We start from the raw sequence: 25,968 nt of genomic DNA on the forward strand, positions 1-25,968 counted from the left end.
TTCTCTGCACTCACAGGCTCAAAATGGTTCTCTGTCCTAGACCTCAAGTCGGGCTATTATCAGATCGAAGTCGAGGAAACTGACAAACCCAAAACAGCCTTTGTAGGCCCATTAGGGTTGCCGCGGTATACAGTATTACCGGTGTTACTGTTGTTGAGGCCAACACCGATTACTCGGTGTTGCTCACCGGCAACACCAATTATTTTTTTTAGTTTTTTTCAGTAATAAAAAACAAATTCAGTAAAAATGAATGATATAATTATAATTAGGAAAATTTAAATGTGTAGGATAGGCCACAGTTCTGCTCTGTGCAGGAGAATTGTCGCGCCCAGAATTGACGTGCTTCCTTACAAGACCGGTAACCATAGCAACGCCGGTAAACAAACCCAGCGAAGCCCAATCCCTACGTGAGCTCCCCGCGCTACGGCCATCCGGAGGCGCACAGAGCTTTTGGCCGTGATATTATGATATATAAAATTATATTATACGATTATATATAGAACGTTATAAGACGCTGAGAATTGGCGCGCTGCCAGCCGCTGTCACCGAGTGTGAGAGGAGAGTTGACGGAGAAGATGGCGGTTGACCTATAGTTTCAAAGTTAATACAGTTTATACCGGTAATACCGGTGTTGACACGAGCGTATTACTCGGTGTGAAAATGTCCACACCGCGGCAACCCTAGTGCCCATTGGGATTCTGGGAGTTTAATAGAATGCCCCAGGGAATAACAAACGCGCCCAGCACATTCCAAAGGTTGATGGAGAAGTGTATGGGGGATATCAACCTCAAAGAAGTCCTCGTCTTCCTAGATGATCTCATAATCTATTCAGAAACTCTCGAAGGTTGGTACAACTAACAGACCAAAGCCATGGTACTGTTTTCGTTGTGGTGAAGATGGCCACATTGCCCCCACCTGTGACAATGAGCCAGATCTGGCGCTGGTAGCTGAAAAGAAGGTCCAGCTTAGAGAGAAACAGTCCTTGTGGGACGATCAGAATGGTTCATCCTCTCCCCAGCGTTTAAACTGAAGTCAGCTCTCATTGTGGGACAAATGAGCGCTCAAGACAGTGAAACCCGTCCCAACTCCAAACGCAAAGGAAAGGAGAAGTTTCCAAGTGCAAGACCCAGCAATGTGAACCTACCAAAGGGACTTGTCGGAGCTAAATACACAGCTTGTGTCATCATCGAAGAACAAACTTGTAACTGCCTTCTCGACACAGGGTCCCAAGTGACCACAGTCTCACAATCGTTCTATGAAGACAACCTTCCCAAATTGGAGATCCATCCTTTGAACGAGCTGTTAGAAGTTGAGGCTGCAAATGGTCAAACTGTGCCATATTCAGGATTCATAGAGGTAGACATCACCTTTCCCAAGAACTGTTTCGGCTCTAAGACTACTGTGCCGACGCTAGCATTAGTTGTCCCGGATACAGGCTCTAGTGCCTAGTCAACACTCCTGATTGGCACTAACACGCTAGATTTAGTGTACGAGAATTGCTCCAGAGCAAACACAGACCTCCAAGCTCTCTCCTACGGTTGCAGAGTTGTTCTCAAAGTAATGCAACAGAGAAACGAGCAAAAAGAAAACAGCAGCTTAGTGCTACTGCGGCTACCAGGAAAAGACCCCACAGTTATCCCTGCTGGTGACAGCTGTATAATAGAAGCCATAGCTCATGTTAATAGCCAAGCTTCAGACCGATGGGTTTTAGTTGATTCCCCAACATTGTCTCCCTTACCTGGAGGCATGTTAGTCACTAGTTGTTTACTTAGTCTGCCTGACAATCCATCCAAGAAGCTGCCTGTGGTAATGTGTAATGAGAGCAAACACGACATAATCCTTCCAGCAAAGAGTGTCATAGCTGAAGTACATGCGCTGCAGGAAGTTGTGCAGAATAAACACAGAACATCCAATACTGCACAACAAGGTAGTTCCCCAAAGTCCGCCGAGGATGTAAAGCTGAACTTAAACTTCGATGGCTCACCACTCCCAGCTGAATGCAAGGAAAGAATAGAAGGAAAGCTACGTGCTATGCCAGAAGTGTTCGCTCTACAGGACTCAGACTTTGGTCGAACAGATAAAGTGAAGCACCAGATCAAATTGAGCAATGAGACTCCATTCAAACACAGATCACGACCCATTCGTCCACAAGACATCGATGCAGTACGGAGACACCTGCAAGAGCTGAGTGAGGCAGGAGTAATTCGTGAGTCAGAGTCACCGTTCTCCTCACCTATAGTGGTGGTCAAAAAAAAAATGGAGATGTGAGACTCTGCATCGATTACTGCAAATTAAATCTGCAGACCATAAAGGATGCTTATGCCTTGACTAACCTAGAAGAGACCTTCTCTGCACTCACAGGCTCAAAATGGTTCTCTGTCCTAGACCTCAAGTCGGGCTATTATCAGATCGAAGTCGAGGAAACTGACAAACCCAGAACAGCCTTTGTGTGCCCATTGGGATTCTGGGAGTTTAATAGAATGCCCCAGGGAATAACTAACGCTCCCAGCACATTCCAAAGGTTGATGGAGAAGTGTATGGGGGATATCAACCTCAAAGAAGTCCTCGTCTTCGTAGATGATCTCATAATCTTTTCAGAAACTCTCGAAGAGCATGAGACCCGTCTGCTCAATGTCATGAACCGCCTGAAAGAGTATGGCCTAAAACTGTCCATGGAAAAATGCAAGTTCTTCCAGACATCCGTGAAGTACTAAGGACATATTGTGTCTGAATATGGTGTTAAAACAGATCCCCAAAAGATTGAGGCCCTGAAGACCTGGCCTAGCCCAAAGAACCTCAAAGAGTTGCGCTCATTTTTAGGTTTTGCTGGATATTATAGGCGATTTATCCATAACTATTCTAAGATAGTAAAGCCGGTAAATGACCTCACTGCTGGGTACCCACCCCTTAGAAAGAGCGACAAACCAAAAGAGAACACAGACCAGTACTTCAACGCAAAATAACCTTTCGGAAAACGATGGACTGACAGCTGTCAACATGCATTCGGATCCATCATTGACAAACTCACCACTGCTCCGGTGTTAGTATTTGCCAACCCAGAGCTGCCATATGTGTTACACACTGATGCAAGCACACCTGGATTAGGAGCAGCCCTATATCAGGAGCAGGAGGGAGCCATGCGTGTTATAGCTTATGCAAGCCGTGGATTGTCGAAGAGCGAATCTCGTTACCCAGCTCACAAACTTGTGAACTTGTGGGCTGTAACTGAAAAGTTTGCTGATTACCTGTATGGAATCCCATTCACAGTGCTCACGGACAGCAACCCGTTAACTTACCTGCTCACCACAGCCAAGTTGGACGCAGCAAGCTATCAGTGGTTGTCTGCCCTCTCCACCTTCAGCTTCCAGCTGCAGTACCGAGCAGGGAAACGCAATATTGACGCAGATGGTCTCTCGCGACGTCCCCAGGCTGAGCCTGTGAATGATCAAGCCTCTCAGAAGGAAGAGGAGCGAATTCGTCAGTTCATACACCCCCACTTACCTGAGGACGAAGTCACTCGTATCTCCTCCACCACTGTCAATGCAGTCTGTGAAAGACATCTCGTCTACCCTCCTGTAGACAGTCATAAGAACGGTCCTATCAATCCACTGGTAGCATCTCTTGCCATGATGGCTAAAGCAGTTCCAGACAGCTTTGAACACTGTGATGGATTTCCTGTAATTTCCAGTATATCAGAGGAAGATTTGAAACAACAGAGAGCCGATCCTGCCATCTGGGAAATCCTCCGTCTGATGGAAACTGGGGAAACCCCTCCTCCAGCTGTTAAGAAAGAGCTGCCAGAGCTTCCCATGTTCTTGCGAGAGATAAACAAGCTTGAGTTGATGGATGAGACTCTCCTCAGGAAAAGGCAAGTCGGAGAAGAGACTCAATACCAGATCGTTTTGCCTGTGAAGTTCAGAGACATGGTACTGAGAAGCCTTCATGATGACATGGGTCACATGGGTCTCGACCGAACCCTTGACCTCACACGATCCAGATTATTTTGGCCCAGAATGGCTACTGATGTTGAAAGGAAGATAAAGACTTGCAGCCGCTGTGTACGTCGTAAAACACCACCAGATAGGGCAGCGCCCCTGGTAAACATCCAAGTTACAAGACCTCTGGAGTTAGTCTGTATGGATTATCTATCAATAGAACCAGACAGAAGCAATACAAAGGATGTGCTTGTGATCACTGACTTCTTTACTAAGTACGCACTGGCAATTCCAACTACTAATCAGAAAGCTCGAACAGTAGCAAAATGTCTGTGGAGAACTTCATAATTCATTATGGCTTTCCTGAAAAACTACACAGCGATCAAAGACAATCAAAGAACTCTGTGATCTAGCAGGCATTAGGAAAGCTAGAACAACACCGTACCATCCCAGGGGACGATTTAACAGAACTTTACTAAACATGCTGGGAACTCTCAAAGCCCAAGACAAAACTCACTGGAAAGACTTTGTTAAACCACTAGTGCATGCATATAATTGCACCAAACACGAGACGACCGGGTTCACGCCATATGAACTCATGTTTGGGCGACAGCCTCGGTTGCCTAGTAAGAATGCTGCCAAGACTGCAGCCCGGAACAAAATGAACAAAAATCAGATTCGACAGACGTGTCACTGAATCCACCTTGGATGTGGGTGATCGTGTACTGGTCAGGAGCGTTCGTCTGAGAGGAAAACACAAGCTGGCTGACAAGTGGGAAGAAACGGTACATGTCGTTGTTAGCCGGAAAGGGGACCTTCCAGTTTACACCGTCAAGCCAGAGAACAAAGACGGTCCCCTCAGGACGCTGCACAGAGACCTCTTGTTACCATGTGGTTTCTTACCAGCTTCTGAAGAAGAACCTACAGCTGTGTCAGACAAACCCTCAAGACCAGGAACACATCAACATCCATCATCTGATCCTGATGAGCAAGAGACAGTTTTACTCTGTTGAATATGGCTTTGTTTCGTATCCCTATTACGATCCAGTCTCCGAACCGATAACTTTCCCCCGGGAGTACACTAGGAATGTGCCTTCCCGAGAGCAGCCCAGTTCTCCTTTGAGCCTACCTGTATGGGCACTGCAGCAGTCTCCAGCAGCGCTCCAGAGGAATCCGGTGAAGCCTCATTGGAAAGGAAGTCCATCCCTACCTAATATTGAAATGGAACCTGGACACTTACCCGAAATGGAACATGGGCACTGACCCGGACACTTACCTGAAATGGAACCCGTCACCGTAAGTGACCAATCTGAAACAGACAACTTACCTGAAAAATCAATAGACCCACCTGTGGAAAGAACAGAACATGAAACGGAAACAACTGATGCTGAATCCTTACCTGAGACTTCCAATGGAACAGATACAGAGAGATGTAGTGAGTCTGAACCTGCAGAAAATGGTGAAGCCACACATCAAGATGAAACTTTGATTGATGAAGACAGGAACGAGGAAGATGGAGGTGAGATTCTTAGTGACCGTTGTACAAACACTATTTCAGAGTTTGAGTACAGCTGTCACTAAATCCCTTCTAGAGCCTAGTTTTACATCAGTATCCAAACCCAAAAATAGGTTAAGGAACCCATTCAAATATGCAAAGGGACTTGCATAGATTTAAGAGGGGAGGATGTAACCTCGGTAAAAATAGGTTAAAATAGATATCCTGTCACTTTAACAAAGTGCAGTGGATTCAGCCAATCAGAATGGCTGTAATGTTGCGCATCCGTGAATTCTGAAAAAAATCAACGCAAACTTTTCAGAGAAGCAAGACGCCATTGAACTAGAACCAGTGAGCGACATAAAGTTACGAACCAAAACCTTGTTGTTAACCTTTATTTTCCATTTTTGAAAGTGTTTTATGTTACCGTTCCGTCTATAGAGATAGACTGTTTTATTTGAACTTTGATATTGTTTTTGGATTGAGAAATCGTCGAGTGACCTGAGAGTTCTGAAGCCACGTTACGATCGACGAGAGAAGATGGCAAGCCTTTCCCAATAGGAGCTGAACTACTATCGGTTGGCATCTCCCAGATTCATCTGCCTTCTGGAGGAGGACACACGCTGTTCGAATCAGATTTGCGGTTGAAAACCAAAAAAAAGGACTGTTGAAAACCCAAATATCTGATTACTTGATTCTAAATAGGCCTATTGCAGCTATTGCAGCTATTGACATATTGAAATTATTGAAACTAATGAATTACAAATTAGAGCATGATGATATTGACATAGGAATTAAAAATACATTTACTGCTAATTACATGTAGGATTTAAAGAAAATCTTGTTGATAAAGATTTAAAGGAACTCTTATTTAAAAATAAGATAACGATTTAATTAAATCGAGTTAACTCTGAAACTAGTAACTAAATATAACTTTAAATGCAACTTTAAAGGATACCTCACTTGAAGAATTTCCTTGAATTTAATTGATATTTCTGACAAGAGATTTACAAGGGTTCCAATTGCATTTAACTGCAATTGTTGTTAATCAATGTATGTGTATCTAATGTAACTGCCTTAAGGTACCACTTTTCTATTTGTTTCCCTTTCTACAAACTTATATAAACAAGCCGGCATTTAAAACTTATCTGATGGTCTGTGGTGTTATTTTGCTGTAATTACTGTGTTAACTTCTACTGCTCCCTACGTAACCTGGAGACTGGTCCAAATTCACTCTAGCTTAACTACAGCTCGTAGTAAATGCTACATCTCCTGGTTGCCTTAAATGGGGTGCGAGTCGATGGTATCCTGTAAAACTTCAGCTATGGAAGCATATATGTAGCAAAATTCAAATGGCAATGCAATTTGGAATTACATTATGCATTTGACAATGCATTATGCAATTTTATAATGTAATTTGTAAATACGTTATTCAAAGTGTATTTTAAAATGCAAAGTGACAATGCAATCCTCAATTAAATTTGCAAAAGTTCTAACAATACAAATAGAATAACATTTAGTCAAATTCTTTGAGTTCCTTTATACAAATTGAAAAGCTATAGCGTCCCCGTGATTGCAATCCACTTCGCCACGCTCCGTGTGTTGTGATATTCAAATGACATTTCAATCCGCAAAACGGAATCCAAAACGGAATCCAAAGAGGAATCCAAAGAGGAATCCAAAAAGTCAATATGCAAAGTGGCAAACGTATCAGCCAATCAGCGTCTGGGCGGGAACTACGTCACTTGCTCGTAATTTCCTTGTTCACTTCTAGTTCTTTCGTATGTGTCAGGTCCATGGTCACCAATGGAGATTATTGATACGCTCCGAAGTTTGGCCGATGATGTGGAGAACAATCGTGTTGAAGACACAGATGCAGTAGATAGAGTGCGTGTTCTGGGAGATAGGATAGACGACTTATCCTCACGGGTACGTTTTGACCCCAGTGTGGTAAACACAAAGATTTCCAAAGTGCTACAGGCACTGGGTGCGAAACATAGGGTCGGGAGACCCACCGTCTCCACCCACACCTCACCTACAAAGCTCTCTAGAACCTAGCCCCCAGTTACCTCTGGGACCTCCTCCAAGAATACACTCCCTCCTGCTCCCTCCGCTCAACCTCTGCTGGACTACTATGTATCCCCACATCACGACTCATTACAATGGGTGCCCGGTCATTCAGCTGTTCAGCACCCAGGCTCTGGAACTCCCTCCCCCCACACATAAAACAGTCTGACACACTAGAAAGTGACGTAGTTCCCGCTGGTGGCTGATACGTTTGCCACTTTGCATATTGACTTTTTGGATTCCTCTTTGGATTCCTCTTTGGATTCCTCTTTGGATTTCCTCTTTGGATTCCGTTTTGGATTCCGTTTTGCGGATTGAAATGTCATTTGAATATCGCAACACACGGAGCGTGGCGAAGTGGATTGCAATCACGGGGACGCTATAGCTTTTCAATTTGAATAAAGGAACTCAAAGAATTTGACAAAATGTTATTGTATTTTTATTGTTATAACTTTTGCAAATTTAATTGAGGATTGCATTGTCACTTTGCATATTAAAATACACTTTGAATAACGTATTTACAAATTACATTATGAAATTGCATAATGCATTGTCAATTGCATAACGTAATTACTTATTGAATTGCAAATTGCAAATTGCATTGCCATTTGAATTTTGCTACATATATGCTTCCATATTCAGCGTTTCGTTAGTCTTATTAAAACGGATTGTGCAACCAACCGCACAACATGACATGATTGCGGCTCTTGTAGCTCTCGTCTCTTTCTGCATGACATGCGCGTATGGGGGAGTGATGTAGACTGATAATCCCTCAGAGTCCTTGGTTGCTAAGCGACGTCAACGTCTTTGGCGGACTATTTTTATTAGCTGATTAAAATTCCGAATGCTGGTAACAAATAAATTGTAAAAAGACACGGAAGACACAATTTATTTGGCCATATGATAAAGACGTGTCTAGTTCACCGTCATGAAGGCTGTGTTCAGTAAAATAAATAGTGATGTTTCAATAATTTTTATTGATTTCATAAAAATCAAAAAGCCTCTCCCTGTGCGCGGGGGATTCTCGATTGACCGATTTTCGAATATTATTCAAATACTTCTCAGCGAATATTGAATATTTTGCCAGAAATGCACATCCGTAGTACTTCTCATTTTACATAAGTGGAATGCCAGTGGAAAAACGGTAGGTGCCAGTATGAACTGGTAATTACCATTTTACATGAGTGGCATGCCAGTGGAAAAACGGTAGGTGCCAGTATAAACTGGTAATTACCATTTTACATGAGTCTCCGGCTGTTTTCAAAAGCATCTGTCATTTCAAAAGCAACAACAAACAGATCACACATATCCTAACAACAGAACGGACAAGAGAAACATATAAATCCCTTTATTTACGGAGTGTGATATAGTGTCAATAAAGACCAAATATATATAGCTTTACATTTACGGCAATACTTGTCTTGAAATTATACGGAGGAGGCCGGGCGTGCTGGTGTCATTGTTGGGAACGGCAGTTACCGTTCCGGAACGGCACATGCCGTTCCTGAACGGCATGTGCCATGGTATGTCAGTGGTCGCTGTGGCACATGCAGAAGGCCAATAAACGATCTCGGTGCTACTGCTCAATGGAGGGAAATTAATTATTTTCTGGTCCCAGTCTTTTTATGCCCTGGATTACACGTGTGTTGTTTGTGGATTTAAATTATAATTTTGGGGGGCATCCTGTTCCAGAACACCCGGAGATGAGGTTTTGACTCAGTTTCACAATCGGATATGCAGAGAGTAATAGACAGATCAACAGGTTCCAGAATTTCCCACCGGGATAATGAAACTGTAGACTGCCTAGACAGGCAGTGTCCATTGCACACAAAACCTTTTAGAAACTGTTGCATTTCTTTGCCTACCGTGAATTATACAAGGACAGTAATGAGCTATTTCTTCCTTCTCAAAGACACACAAAGCGTAAACAAAAGTGGAATTCCCTTGAAAACGGACATATCTGTTGCAGAAATAAAGATATATGTGGAACATTCTGCGACAGCTCAATATAAATACTTTTGTTTGTTCGATAATTGTTGATCGGCAAAACCTTTTTTAGAAGTTTATTTCCGAATATAATTTAACTTAGTACGTGATTTGACGATGTAAAAATAGCCTACATGTCCTTACATGACTTCATTCAGAAGTCAACTAGCAAGTCCACCTTTTGACTCTGTCAATGGTTTGAACTAGCTGTAGTGATTGAATGATAAAAATTATGAATCCAATCACTTGTGCGGAGTGTTTGTATAACCACCTACGAAGTGAGAGGGACTTGTGTGTGCATGGTCAATGATTTAGTTTCTGTGACTTGACAAAAACAAGTGGCTAGAATTAGCAAAATGTACATGCAAAGAAACCCTTATTTTCTAGGACTCTGACAGCAGGAGAAAGTTTGAAGTGGTTACAGTGAAAATACATATGCAAATAAATATTCTGACAACACAATCACAAGGAGAGATCCAAAGTTCTGTGAAGTACAGCAGAGCCGACAGAGAGAGTCCGGGCTGAGGGGGAGTCTCCCTGAACCTGACAGCTAAGGTACACTCCAAAGGTCAGCTAGAGAAAATAAAGAAATCACACACACACACACACACACACACACACACACACACACACACACACACACACACACACACACACACACACACACACACACACACACACACACACACACACACACACACACACACACACACACACACACACACACATTATGCAAAAGCCATTGTCTATAGATGCACGCCACATTGTGCACGCGGCTGTAAAAGCAAATAGGGACGGTTTGGACCAACCTTCCCGGAGCGGCAGGCTGAGAGAGCCAGAAGAGGAGCCTTGCTCTTAGCCCCAGTGTCCTGATCCACGCAGATCATCTGGCACCTTTCACATCGACCTCCAACCTTGGTGTTTAAGAAGCACATAAGCGCACTATGGAAGCCCTTGTTGTATTGGATTCATTTTTCGTGTTTTTCGTCATGTATCCCTGCAGCCCCACAACCAATCGATTCATTCCGTCATTCATTCATTAAATGCAATCAGATGCGTCAGCTCACAAGAAATTGAGCGTTTCCGATGATCAGCTGTGACCAAGAATCCTCTTCGAATGGCTCCACTCCAGCAATGACCAAATTGGCTCGAAAGCGGCTGATGAGATCCTGTCTCTCGAGAGGCTGGCCGTCTTCCGAGGATTCCTGTCTGTTCCATGGCAAACAGCGGACACAGAACGTGGAAGACGGCATATCCATTTCCATTTGTTGTTAATCTCAGAGCATTGAAAAACTTATTTTGTGTTAAAACCAAATTAACCTGCTTCGAATCTGTTCCTGGATGAGGTCCACGCTGGCCTGGTTGATCAGGAGATATTGAGCTTCATTCACAAGGGAAAGCACAGCAGTGGAGGCTGCGGAAAGGGCAACAGCGTGCATTACCACAATTATTCGATGCAGTCCAGTCATTCCCATATTTCAATTTAGTACATCACAGCGATTTTAAAGAAATGGAATAAAATGCCCCACAACTGATTTTACATCAGTTCTCTTTATAAATACAAAACCATTTGTAAGTAAAACTAAATCAAAACTTAAAATGTAGTGGATCTGACACCAAGCTTTTGATAAGCTTTTTGTAGTTTTACCTGTGTTCAATCTTTTCTGCCCTCCTCGGATAGAATCAGGACTTTGTCGTATCAGACGGCACGGCTGTCCCAGGAAGTCGGAGAGCCACGTCGCGGCTTCGTCCCCGGAGTCCACTGTCTCCACCCTGGAAGAGGAGAAGGTCGGTGAATATTGAGTCCCAGATTCTATGAGGATCATTTGGCCCTCAGAAGGGCTTTCCAGGGCACAACATGTACCTTCAGAACGTCATTATAGTCCCTTTACTTTGGACTTGTTTCAGAAAAGTATGGCAGAAAAGAGCAGTAAATACTGCACTTCTTGTGTAAATAATTCTGCTCTCTCTATTCTTCAGAGCAAATGTAGCAAACAGAAAGCTAATTGCTTCAAATCAGTTGAAAGACTGATGCTGTGTGATGTTATGTCACAAATATTATATCAAATACCACAAATTTAGAAAAGGCCAACTAACCTGTCACCACAAACTTTGCTTTGACACACCCTTTGACTTGTCTTCAACGTAGCTGCGCTTTCCAGCGGTACCGAAAGGTTATCCATCCCTACAGGCAGAGTTCAATCACACAGCATTGAGGGACAGGAGCAGAGGCAGTGGTTTGTTTGTCAAACGTTTCGTGTCGGGGTACGACCCCAGTGCACGCCCTGACCTGGTGCGCTCAGTGACAGCTGCCCCAGGGGGAGCTGGACCCGCGGTTGGATCTGGCACAAGCGCGGCTCCCTCTTCTGGCTCAGACAGACCCCGTGGCCGTTGACCACCATCCAGCTCCGGTCGAACAGCAGCCCGGAGGCTCCCAGCGGCCAGTCGCACACCTGGCAAACAAAAAGGAAGAAAAGAAAGGATAGATGGTAGAAAATCGTTGAAACTCCATGCTGTTCGTGGCATTCCTATAATGAAACACATCCATCCTCGCTCTGATCCTGACAGGACGGGAGAAACATCATTTCGGGAGTGGAGACTTCGCCACAGCATCAGCCGTCGGTCGGTGCCGTAGCTCAGCGGTTGGTTAATGGAGCCAACAGCAGAAACTGCTGATAGATGCACGGTTATGATTGTACTGTTAGAGCACATCAGTGTCTTGGATGGCAATGTTGGAGGCCCATCCTACATCCTGCACATAATATGATGTCACACATCGTAAAGCCTCTAAAGTACATCTGCCGACATTGCTCTAGCAGTGTATACGTTGTGACAAAGGTCAGGATCCTATACGTGAAGGGTTATTACATGCTTAAAACCTCATTTATACAATGTCATCAGATGGGTCTCACTTTGGGTCAAAAGTGGGTGGGGCCAGCAGCGGATGCAGCGGATTAAAGAGGTGGCTTCATGTAGCAGGAGGGACGATTCATTGAGAATAAAGATTCGACGTCATTGATGACTTTCAATCATGTAGTGGTAAATCTTACACTGGCAACGTGAAAATGCACTGCATGTATAACTTATACACACAACTAGTTTCATGTGTTGGCATTCTGTGAAAGATGTGGTGGACACAGACCTCAAATGCCGCACACGATTTGACGGGGTAGACGTAGATGTGGGTCAGTGTGTAGGGGTTCTTCGGGAGGGTCGTGTCTAAAGCGCTACTGGGTCGCACACATCCCTCCAGTGATGGTTCTGCAGGTCTGTGCGTCTCAACTTCCTGCTCAATGCCGCCATTGGCCGACGGTTTAATTGGACGTTTCTGGTGTGAGTTTCCACAAGGCCCGGTCTTTGTTTGTCGTAGGTTTTCGAGCCTCTCTCGGTCCACTCGGGGCGGCTTCTCGACAAAGCAGTCCACAACGAAGCTCAGGAAGGTCTGACAGTCGTCGAAGGTCGACATGTAGCCGAAGGAGACGCGCACGGAGCCTGTGGGCTTGCCGTCCACCAGGTCTATGCTGTCTCCACAGACATGGCCGGCCTGGCACGAGAAGAGAACACAATCACATTTACAACCATATTTGATTTTTTGAAAAATTGGACTTCCCTTTCACCCGAAATCCTATTTTGTTTTTTCTCACCTTGAGATTGTTCTTCACCTCTTGATCGGTGATATCCAGGAAGTGCTGGCAGGCCCCAGTGTTGCAGAAGCATCCCGTGCGCAAATGTATGTTGTAAAGACTGGCCAGTTTATCCACCTGAAGTCAGTGTAAACATGAGCCCATTCGATTCTTAATTAGCATTGAGTATTCAAACATAATACCCATAATCCCCAAATGTAAACAAACAGACATCCGAATCCAGACAAATAATCAATGCTGCCAGCTAACCTCAATCGAACGACTTTATCGGACGTGTATATCGCAAAGCCACATCATGAGACTGCCGCAACTTTTGTGAGCATAGGAGCATTAGAATGTTCGACATTGTGTTTGTGGTAATGGTATTTGGGTCAATGTTTAGGAATGAATCTTTAAATATTCTGTCATTACGGGAAGACGGTGTTGTTTGAAACTGCCAGTGTTTCTCATGCGAGACATGGAAAAACAACGTTTTTATTAGCCTTTGTTTTGGTATGTTCACATTGTCTTGAGTCAACCTGATATTAAAAAAAATTATGCATTCTAGTGCAGAATACAAGCCCTATTGAATTGAAAACTTGTATTGTTGATATTAGTACGGCAACGGCATAACAGAATGTATTTTGCATTAATGATTTTATTTTGACAGGGGAAAAAATAAGAATAAAATGAACAAACTGCACCTGGGAGTAACCAATTATGTGTCCACGGCAGTCCAACAGGTTGAAGTTGAGGATAGCCCCCTGTGTGTCTGGACTGTCAAACTGGCCTTGGGTGTACATCTGAGCCACGGGATGCCCGTTACCATGGCACAGACTGGAGAGCAGCATGTGAGTGTAGCGTGCTAGGCCGAAGGCGTGCGGCTGGATGTGGTCCATTCCTCCTGAAGACAGCGGATACAGAGAAGGGGCTGTTTGAGTAACCTCGACGCTGATTATAAACACACACTTCAAGGCCTGTTCGTGTTTACAAATCCATTTCCCTCCTCCCATCTGTCTAGCTTCCCTCTTACTACCTGTGATCCTCTGCAGGGCATCAAAGCTGTGGTTCAGGGCAATAATGTCCAAGAAAGAAACACTGCCGTCTTCAAACCTTTAGTTTGTAGAAATCAAAAAACGAATTATAATAATAAAATGTTAAAAATACGTTAATAAACACTTGAATGCATTCAAAGCAAATAAAAAGGGAAACGATGTTTCCATAGCTAAGAGCTACCCATATGGTGCAGCCGTGTGTGTGTGTGTGTGTGTGTGTGTGTGTGTGTGTGTGTGTGTGTGTGTGTGTGTGTGTGTGTGTGTGTGTGTGTGTGTGTGTGTGTGTGTGTGTGTGTGTGTGTGTGTGTGTGTGTGTGTGTGTGTGTGTGTGCGCGCGTGTGTGTGTGTGTGTTTACTTAATTCTCATCACCTGTCACAGACGTTCGCTGTGGGCACAAAGTAATCTTCCCCGGCCAGGTAGCCAGCTGCTGTCCCCCCGCCGAAATAGCTCTTCTTCAGGCGGGCCGCGGCCTGGTGTCGCACCAGCAGCGCCCCCAGGCCCGTGGGGAAGCCAAACATCTTGTAGAAGGACAGCGGGACAAAGTCGGCGGCGCAGCTCTGCAGGTCCAGCGGGGAGCATCCCACGTGCGCGGCGGCGTCCAGCAGGACGAACCAGCGGCCGCGGTGGTCGCACGCCGGGTAGAGGCGTCGGGCCCGGATGCCCCGCACATGACCCAGGGGGTACTTCCTGCCAGAGAAGTTGCTCTGCGCGGGGTAACAGAACAGGTGTGGCGTCTGGCAGGCGCCGGCGCCGTCACGACCCCCCGCGGCCTCCACTCCGGCCCTCGCCCGGCCCTCCACCTCGCGGGGGCACACCGGGATCGGGAGAGCCCCCTGGGCTGAGGCCGGGCCGCGGATGCCGACCACGGAGGTGTGATTGTCGGTCAGGTAGCAGAACAGACTGCCTGGCTCGGTGGCCGTTGGGGCGCTCCACGGAAAGGCCTCCGACACTAACTTCAGGCCCGCTGTGCTTCCGGAGGTGAAGATGACGGAGTATTCCTCAGGGGTGGTGTTGAAGTGCTGCAGTATCCTGTCAGGTGGGGGGCGTATCATGTGACTGTTTGCATAGTTAACCCAGTGCAAATGCAATGCAAACAAAGTTAGTGATCTGGTGAGCAGGTTGTAGTCCTACCTGTATCTGACACGGTCAACAGTGTCATGGGTTAATCTACTGCTGGGGTTGTGGCTGTGGGGGTTCCCTGTGTGGTAATTATGGTAAACATGTAAACACACATCAAAGATCAAGTAAATCTGAAATAGTGATTTGTGGGGGTATTTACTGGTAGCCACGTATTTTGGGTAACGTCATAGTTTCGCATGGGACAATATTTAATAACATAGTGTGGCATAAAGAGTACATGACTCCAACTCAACTTTTCTTACCATATACGTTCTTTGAAATGTCGAGACAAAACTCCCTCACTGCTGATTCGGGATACAGAGTTGCGCCTGCGTGGTCCAGGTAGGTGACTCCTGCATGGAAACACCAGACAGACTTTAAACACGCAGAGTCCCCCAGCACACGCTCCACTTTACAGCACGCAAATTACCTTTAATCCTGGTAAACTCCTTTTTGATCACGTCTTCCAAGTTTTCTGAATAACCACTGGGACTGCAAATGTCCCTGAAAGTCTCAAGAGAGCAGAGATTTCTGAACTCCATTGCATACGTTATTGCCGCTTCGTAAGTTGAACTCCTAGTGTTTTGACAACCATTTGAGGAGAGTGTGTCAAGCCAACTCGGTCAGGTCAATGTCCACGTTGATACAACGGCGAAACCTGGGTTTGACCAAGATCATGTCGAAACAGTTTTCCTCGCATACCTTCTTAAATCAATGATGGCCAATAGGTTGCGTAAAGGGACGACTTTTAACATATGTAGCCTATGCCTCTACACTGGGGTAGACCTCCACCGGCTGTGTTCCGTGTGAAGTGTATGTTGTGGATAAACACTATACACTATAACACTTAAACAAAATACGAGAGGTCGACAAGGTTTCAGAGATAAAGACGTTATTATCACTTGAACAGAAGTAAACACAAAACCTGAGTTGGTTTGCAATGAGTTCCTGATCTGGCATCAGGCTTCAGGACATTTTCCCAAACGGTGTGGCTTCCACCTACATGCACTGACGGTGCACTACAATCACAACACTTCATGCATCGCACTGTGACACCTCCGTGTCCCCCATCCCAGTTCCCTATTAATAAGCAATTCCTCTGAACTCTCAGTACATAACAGTGTAAAGGAGTTACATCTTAAACATTACAGTAATATCATATGGAGGGTGGTAAAATACTATGTGATCAAAATCAACTTTATTAATTAAACTGATTAAAAAGAGAGATAATAAACCATAATAAATAATGAACCACACGATGAGCCATGTATAATCAAAGAAAGATATGACTACACAGGCACAATGACAATCTACTAAGACAATAAGCATGCATTCCAACAATTGACAACTGTATGTGGTTGTGTAATACATTCATGAAGCAGGCAGTTTTTGACTCTAAGTGGAGTATTAACTAGTTAACTTTTACCTTTTCGTTAGTGTAGGCAAAGTGAGAGACAGACTGCAGGGGGCGCCTTTCTCTCTCCTTCCCTACCCGGGTACATCTCTGGATCAGCAAAATGGCGTAAATGAGGGACACGGGAATGCCCCTCCGGGTGTAGTCCTTTGTTGACCTTTCCTTCCTATGGGCCAGATAATGTCTCCTTTACCCATGTGGTAAATACATTAATTCAGCGTTTTACATTTAGCTTTAATTGTGACAATACTTAGTTAACCTTAACATATAACTGAACTGAAAGATAGACGAAGATAAAGATGTGTTAAGGAGCCCCTAACAAAGGATTGTAATAAAAGACAAATGGAATTCCCTTGGAATAGGGCCCTGAGCTGCCTTTTCCTTGCCTTTTCCACACTGGTTTAAAACATGTAGGCCAGATATGACTTGTACTTCTTCTAAACCTCAGTCATTTACTCCCATATGTACCGTAGGGATTGCCTACCATCGCCCGTCTGGAAGTGTATGAAAAAACAGAGGAGAGAATAGTAGCACAAGTCTTGTGGACCAGCTATGGAGCAATCATAATACTATGCTAACTAATTCCCCTCTTCACAATCGCCCAATCAACTCTGCATTTTCAATTTCGAACACATACTTTCCAATTACTTATTTCTGATAAGCTATTCTCCACTAATGTAAGTGAGCGTTGATTTTAAGTTGTGGATGTCCTTTACAACTGCCTTTGTAACATTTATAATAACATAATTACTTTAAATTAACGGTGTCCCTCTGTGGGTAATCAATGTATTCTAATCCGGGTTTAAATATAATCCCAAATGGTGTAATCCTTTGTACAAAAAGATGGAACCACATAATGTTGTCTCACATGACTAACAGTATTTTAAAAAGACCAAAGAAAAAAAGAATTTGGGCCTAGCAAAATATCGCATTTGCACGCATGCACACACACACACTCAAACACACACAAACACACACACACACACACACACACACACACACACACACACACACACACACACACACACACACACACACACACACACACACACACACTAACTCAGACACACATAGAGCCACAGTCCTCTGGATCTATGATTCCAAGCATACTGTACATACCCAACCACCATCAACTGTTTAACAAATTGAGTGTCTAATGAAGGGTATTGATTATAGACCCCTATAGGGACAGCTTCTGTTTGGGCTCTTCTTGGGTCTGGGGGTCATCTTCTGCCAGCCATGGCCCCACAGCAGCCAGCATTGTCTGCGTGCAACGCAGTGAAAAGTAATTAAATATGCCACTTATGCTTGGCTGAACCATTTCCCCTTACAATGTGGGAGGCAGACTGAATACATGTTTCTGCGCAGAAGGGGTTGTATTGTATCCGCGATGGCCTCATTAAGGGCTGGGGCCGAAGGCCTTGACGTTGGGGGAGGGGTCGTGTTGGGGAGAGAGGGGCCAGAGCACCCCATGAAGACATTGTGCTGAACAAAACTGAACACCTCAGACATCACAGTGTCCCCCCCCACCCCCTCCCCCAGCTTTTTATTCTCAATTAGTGCCCAAAGCTGTCTTGTGCAAAAGAAATTAGGATTTTTACACAGAGGGATTTATTCTTAAAAAAATTAAAGGGGAAAGCAGACTTTGTTGAAACAGGAAGTTCATTGAGAACCTGGTGATGAGCACAGCGGTCATGCTGGGTTGTCTGTCACACAGTTACACGTGATCTTTCTTCTTTCCTTCCACAAGTTCACATCCTTTTCTTCCCTGTGATCACCCAGCAGTGCTTCCCTTGAAGCAGTGCATCGATTGCAACCTTTTTTTCGATTGTTTTTTCTTTAAAGGCACCTCTGAATGTGTGTGCGACTGTTTGTGTGTGTGTGCTGTAAAGTGTAACTGTAGCCCGGTCATCCATGCTGGCCGGCGCCCAGAGCAGAGAGAGTCTCCCTCGCTCTGCCCTCCGGCCTCGGGCGCCGGCTGAGCAGCCCGCAGAGGAAACGCCTCCCGCGTGGAGCTGACAGGGAGCATTAAGGCGAGGGACGCGGGTTCACTTGCCCTGTGTAGGGGCTTAGCACCGGGGCTAAGCTGAGGGACTAATAGCAAAGCCAGCCCAGCTCCAGCCTCTCCGAGGGCGTTTGGGAGCCATCTGGCCACACTCGGGGGCAGAAGCCAACAACAAAAGAGGGGGCAGACCGTTCGCAGCGAGCGACGGACTGAAAGGTGAAGAACATTCGCTCAGAAGATACGGCAGCCAGGAGAGGCGGAGAAGGATACGAGAAGTTGAGAAGGAGGAGGAGGTTGGTACTTTTTATGCTTCTCATTCTTGGTGTATTACAGGCCCCTGCAGCCACATTCAAGATTTAAAGGATCAGGGGCCTAACTCATCCTGTTTCCGTTGTTGAAAGACCAGAATAGGATTCTTATATATATATATATATATATATATACATAAATGTGTAATTCTTCTGCAAGATATGAGCAATGCGTTGCTTTATTATGGGGTCATTGTGCATTTGGTATCGTCCAACAATGTGGTTGAAAGGGTGGCTGGGCCGACAGCCACGAGAAAGGGACATATTTGTCCCTTTCTAGTTTGCACTAGCAAATTAATGAATGAATGCTCCATAAACATTTCCACTGTATTCTCTACTTAAATGTGTGTAGTACACATTTGGAGATGATAGTACTCTTCCATTTAGGTCACCATGGCTATGTTGAATCTAAAATTAGATATGAACACATTTTTCCAGTTATCAATGGTACCATTGAAAACTGGAAAAATGTGGTCATGTCTAATTTAACTGAATTACATCGCTATGTATCATGCTCTAATAGTAGATTATTTCCTCAAATGTATTGGTTTTGTTATGCCCAACAAGGAATCGTATGGCTAGATAAATGATAAATGTTAACCCGCTGTGCTTCCTAAGGGCCTTGATACAATAACAGAGAACTACACTAATGGGGTATCAGAAGATATTATTTGCCAAAATATATTCACGGAAAACTCTTTCTTTGTTCAGCTCAGGGTTATTGTCCTACTTATTGCCAGAGTGTGTCTCCTTGCATTGCATCAAGTGTGTTCAGTTCAGTGTGGTCATCATGGGCTAATGTTTGGTGGTCCTTGTTTTGTTCGGAAGTCTTGAGCGAATGCTGACGTGCCAGGGGTGACAGAAATGGGTCAAAAGGGTTTTAGTATTATCTAAACAAATCCTGCTCTATAGGATTAGGCCACCACGGCAATGTTAGGATGAGGGTTCCCTTTACCCTAACCTTGTACTGGTACAAACACACAGACAGACAGACAGACAGACAGACAGACAGACAGACAGACAGACAGACAGACAGACAGACAGACAGACAGACAGACAGACAGACAGACACACAGACACACAGACACACAGACACACAGACACACAGACAGACAGACAGACAGACAGACAGACACACAGACAGACAGACATACATACATTCAGTTGGGGGTGAATGCCACCGAACTGTAAGTTAGGAAGTTAGGAAGTAACTGTGATTAAGATTCTGTGGTATTGTATTAGTAACAGCAATGTACTAACATCTTCGTCATATTTGTTCACACACCCACCCACACACACATACAAAGACGCACACACACTCACTCTCACACACACACACACACACACACACACACACACACACACACACACACACACACACACACACACACACACACACACACACACACACACACACACACACACACACACACACACACACACACACACACACACACACATAAACGCTCATAAACTCTCTTGTAGTTATTGGCTATAACTGGATTGTCATCATTGCACAGAGGGTGAGAGAGTGTTCAATAAAATGCAGTCTGGCAGATAGCAGTGTGGGCAATGTCATAAGGTGCAGTTAAATCAGAGGATATTGACCAGGTGCAAATGGCCTTGTACATATACTTCCATTTCATTCTCCGTTGCAATTTACTAATGTAAAAAGCATGTTATTAATATTTTATTTGACCATGGCTAAATGTCATCCGTTTGCTACAAAGGACACATACACAGCTCTTAATTGTATTCCCGTTTATCAAATATAATCACGTGGGCCATGCTTTGGCCACCTTAGTGGTCGGTTTTTTAGATGTGGAATGGGGATAGGGAATTCATTGTTCATTGTTTGCTTGAGTATTTTATAGAGTTAAAGGTCAGATATGATATCATTACACGAAAGATAGAACACAGAGTGATTGGATTGCTTGGAGGATTAAATGGCCACACCGCAGTGCCCTCCACCAACGGTGTGTCCCCAGATTGCATTATCCCGGTTCCTGGAAGAATTTGTGTAATTCGTGTTCGGCTATAAATTCTCTCGCTAATTTGGGAAGAAGTCGATTCAGCAGAATTAGAATATCAAGACGCAATTAATGTAGTCATAAATCAAGTGGCAAATGAATCCAGACCAACACAGTTTTCTATTTTATTTGTTTATTTCCCAATAATCATATGCAAATTGAAAGTTTTGGTTTGGCAGGGTCTGCTTTAACACCATTTTTTATTAACCCCATAGTACATGAATGTTTATAAGCTGCCTGCTAACCCTTTAATGTAATAGGGCTTGTACATCAGAATTCCTCATGAAAAATGTAGAGGAATCAGCACAGTTGTGGTCCTGTATAACCCTACATCAACACACATTGTGCCACATTTCACTGGAGAAACCCTGTCGCCGTTTCCCCATAATGACAAATAATTTCACGATTAATTATTAAAGGCACCCAGTGCAACTTTATGTAAACATTCAATGAAAAGTAAACATTCAATTTCTAGTCTTTTTTACACGTAGTAAGTTTCAATAACTCCATACCATTACATATCGACATTCAAGGAGCAAAGATGAGACGTCGTTGTGTGGTGAGAACTGATAGAAAATCGTAAACAACAACAATCGCCGGTGGGGAGAAGCCATTTTTCCATTGACTGGAAGCCTGCTTTATTTATTGTAGGTTACAAAAAATAAAGAAAATGGCGGCATTGTTGTTGTTATCGATTTTGTATCAGTTCTCACCACACAACGACGTCTCATCTTTGCTGCTTAAATGTCGGTATGTAATGGTATGGAGTTATTGAAACTTACTACGTGTAAAAAAGACTAGAAATTGAATGTTTATTTTTAAGCCTCGAAAGTTGCACTGGGTGCCTTTAACAATGACGAAAAAGCACTAACATAATAAATGACATTCCAAAATGGCGACGGCCATTGCGGTGTGACGTTGCGATGCAAAGCCCTTTAAGTAACGCAGCCATCTGTTGAACGAGTTCGCTAATGGCAGCCACCCCTCAACCGTTACACCCACAGACCCCGTCCTTCGTCTTAATCCCTGAAACATGGTGTCATTCACACAGTGGGACCTCTGTGTGGTTTATGTTGTTATAGCCGGAAGCAGGTCTCACTTGCTCCCCGTTCCTTGGGGAACGGTGTCTTTCTTTATGTCTGAGGTCAGGAGTCCCTGTCGCTGAACATATAACACGGGTAGCCTACTTCTTTCACACACCGACAACACCACCACCGCGGGAAGACGAAAGTAATCAAACAGGTGTGAGATGGGAAAAAGGATGGTTGGTACCTATAGGATGAGGAAAATAGCTTGCTCTCAATAAATACATTCTGATCATATTTTGTTCCATTGCCTTAGTATCGAGGGTCATCACAGAGTCACACGTAGCGCTGGCCACTCCATATGGAAATCATAGCTCGCTGTGTCTCCGACCACACACAGCAACACACCATGAACACGTCGAAACATAGAGCCTCACTTTATGAGAAGTGGAGCGCACGCGCTCACTCTTTTGACAAAGCAAACTTTTCAGTGCGTGAGTGTCATGGGAGCATGTTAATACAGTACGACTCCCCAAGGGCACTCACAGAGTGTCCTCACATCCCCCCGCCTGGAATACGCAATATGGAAGAGAGCGTTGCTTCCCCTCCGCAGGGGGGTGAATTGATTGCATCAAGACGCTAATGTATTGAGCCTCGAGTGAGCCGTCCTCTAAACTCTGGTGAAGGCGGCGGTTTCATTCCTCGGCTCTGTCTCCCGCTCTTTGCAGAGTGTTAACGCGAACGACTGAGAAACAGAGGAGATGTCTGACATGGAGGAGCTGCAGGGGGCGGAGGCGGGCCCCAACGTCACCCTCACCCTGAGGCTCTTAATGCACGGGAAGGTTTGTGACAACGTTTAGTTTCAATCCGCCCATTTTATGAATGACTCATTCTAAACGGGTCGAATCCCATCAGCGGCTCAGATAATAAGACATGCCTTTTTTGTGCTGCCGTATAATCATGCTTTTTTCAATCTCATCTCTATTCACAGGAAGTGGGCAGCATCATTGGAAAGGTACTGGAATTTGATTATTCTGTCCAACCCTGTTGTTGTCACAGTTCTTGAGAATACTTGGATCATCTCTGGTTTACACAAAGGATGACTGTCAATACAATTTGACTGTCAAACAACTGTCTAATAATTATGATTAAATGAATTCATTATTTGTCAAACTAACATTCATTGGCTGGTGAAAAGCCGCCCTCGTTCATTACTTTCATATCGACATCCCATAAATGACATGGTGCCATGAAGCGTCTGATTTATCTCTTCCTCAATTCTTCCAGAAAGGAGAAACGGTGAAGAAGATGAGAGAGGAGGCATGTTCATTATCCGGCAATAGGCACCAATTACACCAAAATAAAAGCCCCAAAACATTCCAAGTCAGGCGTTTTAATTGGTTCATTGTTATTCCAGAGTGGAGCTCGCATCAACATCTCTGAAGGGTCGTCTCCGGAGAGGATCGTCACCATCACAGGCCCCACTGAGGGCCTCTTCAGGGCCTTCTCCATGATCGCCGAGAGGTTCGAGGAGGTCTGTGGCAGAACATCTAAACAGCCCTCGTTACACTCCCAAACAAACACAGGATTCACCCCGTGGCTTAAGACTGGATTTTGCTAAGGCATGACTTAAGAAAGAATTGGTAGACGAAAGTGAACTCTGCGCAAGCCGTCTGAAAGCCCTGTGCACTCTCCCACTCCGGAACCCTCCCACAGGATATTACTGCGGCGATGACAAACAGCAATGTGACGAGCAAGCCGCCTGTCACCCTGCGCTTGGTGATCCCTGGGAGTCAGTGCGGCTCGCTGATTGGCAAAGGAGGCTCCAAGATCAAGGAGATCAGAGAGGTATGCACAGCTCCTCCTCTCTCCCGTCTGTCATCCGACTTTATATTTCCCTGTGGATGGATTTATTGATTTATGACTCTCCCCAAACAAAAACATCACGGTGACAGAATATGATCCTCGACTTTAGCTCCCCATCCAAATGCGTTTGTTTTCTTGAAATAATAATGATTTTGTTTTTAAATAATTATGTTTATGTCCTTAAATACGTCGGGACATAACTTTCCTTCATGCCTAAATCGGTCATAAGTCATATAAATGTATGCCAATAAGGCTTTCTTACCCCTTGTGTTCGATGTGTTTTCTTCCCCCATTTCTTCCCCTTGTGCGGTCTGCTCCTGTGGCCTTGTTGCAGACCACGGGTGCCCAGGTGCAAGTGGCAGGAGACATGCTGCCCGACTCAACAGAGAGGGCTGTCACCATCTCCGGGGCTCCGCAGGCCATCACCCAGTGTGTGCGACACATCTGCTCCGTCATGCTGGAGGTAACAGAATGTCCCCGCAAAATGTACTCATCCTCCCTTTTATAATCACTGCAGTGTGAAAGAGTTGTCCAAACCCCATACCAACAACGACCAAACCACAGGGTCTGTGCAGTAGCTAATTGTGTGAATGTTGATTCGTTGTGTTGTTGTTGCATTAACTGCTTTGCCTATGAAATACGTTCTCTCTTCGAAAGAACGTTCTTTAAATTCTATCCCTTTTTGGGGGAAATGTCCTATAACATTTAGTCAACTCTCCCTTTATAGAAACAAAAATATGAAGTCAATAAGCATGTAATCCCTTACTTGCTAAAATAGCTGGGGCTGCGTTTATTCCCCTCTGTAATTTACAGCAGTATATAAAATGTGGGTTAATTTCATCCTCCAGTCACCCCCAAAGGGAGCTACTATTCCATACCGTCCTAAGGGGTTGGCTGGGGGCCATGCGGTACTATCTCAGCAGCACGGCGCACCAGTAAGTATCCCTGCGTTGTCTGAACACTACTCTCCCATCAGGTTCCTCAGAGCTCATAATCCCCAGGATCTCTGTCAACGCGAATATCAATTAGATGTGTTGGCTGCGTGGTGACCAACAGAATGTCATATATGTATTCACCACCAGAGGGACACCTTCCTATTTTAGTACAACAGAAACACAAGTTCTGCTGACTCCTGGTAGTAAAAAGATAAATAGAAGTTTAAAAAAACAACAACCAATCAATTCTAAATTTGAAGCACAGCTACAAGGAAATAAGATGATGTGTCTGGCTTGGCTTCTGATGTACGCTACTCCATATACTTTCTTAACAACATGTAGGCATTCTAAGCCATAACCAGTGAGACGCCTCCTCATATTATGTAGCCTACATAGAATCTACCACAATAAGGAAATGCTAAGCAACACGGTAAATAGATCCAAATGTAATATATATAGAAACATATTCGATATAGTGAAATCCACTGGTGCAGCATTCTTATGATATTGCGGGATTTATAGTAAGCTGATTGAGGCTAAATCAAGATTTACGGCACGAAGCAGCCGGCAGAAAGCATAACCGTAATGAAACGGTACAGAATGGTCGACCTGTTCACAAATGCTGGCGTGCTGTATTGCTAGACTTGTGAAGTGGGGGGTATTTGATTGATGTCAAACTCAGCAGTAGACTTCGTTGTAATACTTTTTGTGGCGCTACAAATCTCCCAGAGACAAAATGAAACGAAACGAGAAGAGCAAAACGGTTCTGAATGAGAAAAATCAATGTCATCATAACAGCAATTCATTCTTATTTCTTTTGTGTGTGCCTCAGGCATTCGTCATCCCAGGTCATCCAGGGCAGTATGCCTTCCCCCATCAAGATGTAAGTGTGTGTTTGGTGGAGCGGTCCACTCTACATCCGTCCCCGATGACCTAGTCCTGCCCATTCCTCCCGAGTTACCACCACACCCTCTGTGTCCCTCTTACTCAGCAAGAATGACCGATGAACTCCCTGTTCTGCTGACGTTACTAACACTAACAAGCCGCAGCTGCACGCTTTGATTGATCACATATCTAGTCACAAACACCACCACACTGACCCTC

General features: G+C 44.5%; 2 protein-coding genes across 4 annotated transcripts in view; one reads left to right on the forward strand and one right to left on the reverse strand.

Moving 5' to 3' along the window:
• Window positions 1-16,234, reverse strand: part of mocos (molybdenum cofactor sulfurase) — a 36,137-nt gene extending 19,903 nt beyond the window's left edge. Inside the window, exons 1-15 of one of the 3 annotated variants that reach the window (XR_009529202.1) lie at window positions 15,712-16,118; window positions 15,545-15,634; window positions 15,294-15,360; window positions 14,532-15,191; window positions 14,143-14,219; window positions 13,811-14,010; window positions 13,128-13,244; window positions 12,626-13,027; window positions 11,774-11,936; window positions 11,581-11,668; window positions 11,132-11,256; window positions 10,804-10,897; window positions 10,551-10,692; window positions 10,293-10,397; window positions 9,548-10,056 (exon numbers count right to left, since the gene is read on the reverse strand). Coding sequence is in view for 1 of the 3 variants with exons in the window: in XM_060072707.1 (XP_059928690.1) it covers window positions 9,946-10,056; window positions 10,293-10,397; window positions 10,551-10,692; window positions 10,804-10,897; window positions 11,132-11,256; window positions 11,581-11,668; window positions 11,774-11,936; window positions 12,626-13,027; window positions 13,128-13,244; window positions 13,811-14,010; window positions 14,143-14,219; window positions 14,532-15,191; window positions 15,294-15,360; window positions 15,545-15,634; window positions 15,712-15,823 (2,553 nt within the window). In the remaining 2 variants the exon portion in view is untranslated. Of the gene's footprint in view, window positions 1-8,830; window positions 10,057-10,292; window positions 10,398-10,550; window positions 10,693-10,803; window positions 10,898-11,131; window positions 11,257-11,580; window positions 11,669-11,773; window positions 11,937-12,625; window positions 13,028-13,127; window positions 13,245-13,810; window positions 14,011-14,142; window positions 14,220-14,531; window positions 15,192-15,293; window positions 15,361-15,544; window positions 15,635-15,711 lie in introns of those variants that run through there. The other 2 variants (XM_060072707.1, XR_009529203.1) reach the window with 2 other exon arrangements.
• Window positions 16,235-18,328: 2,094 nt separating this feature from the next.
• On the forward strand, window positions 18,329-25,962 carry LOC132472886 (poly(rC)-binding protein 3-like). The gene is made up of 9 exons (XM_060072712.1): window positions 18,329-18,993; window positions 22,792-22,905; window positions 23,055-23,078; window positions 23,351-23,383; window positions 23,481-23,597; window positions 23,780-23,911; window positions 24,264-24,392; window positions 24,778-24,864; window positions 25,697-25,962. The coding sequence occupies exons 2-9, from the start codon at window positions 22,825-22,827 to the stop codon at window positions 25,799-25,801; spliced, it is 708 nt and encodes a 235-aa protein (XP_059928695.1). The 5' UTR covers window positions 18,329-18,993; window positions 22,792-22,824; the 3' UTR covers window positions 25,802-25,962.
• The last annotated feature ends 6 nt before the right edge of the window (window positions 25,963-25,968 follow it).

This window comes from Gadus macrocephalus, chromosome 15 (genome assembly GCF_031168955.1).
Source record: "Gadus macrocephalus chromosome 15, ASM3116895v1".
Classification (NCBI taxonomy): domain Eukaryota; kingdom Metazoa; phylum Chordata; class Actinopteri; order Gadiformes; family Gadidae; genus Gadus; species Gadus macrocephalus.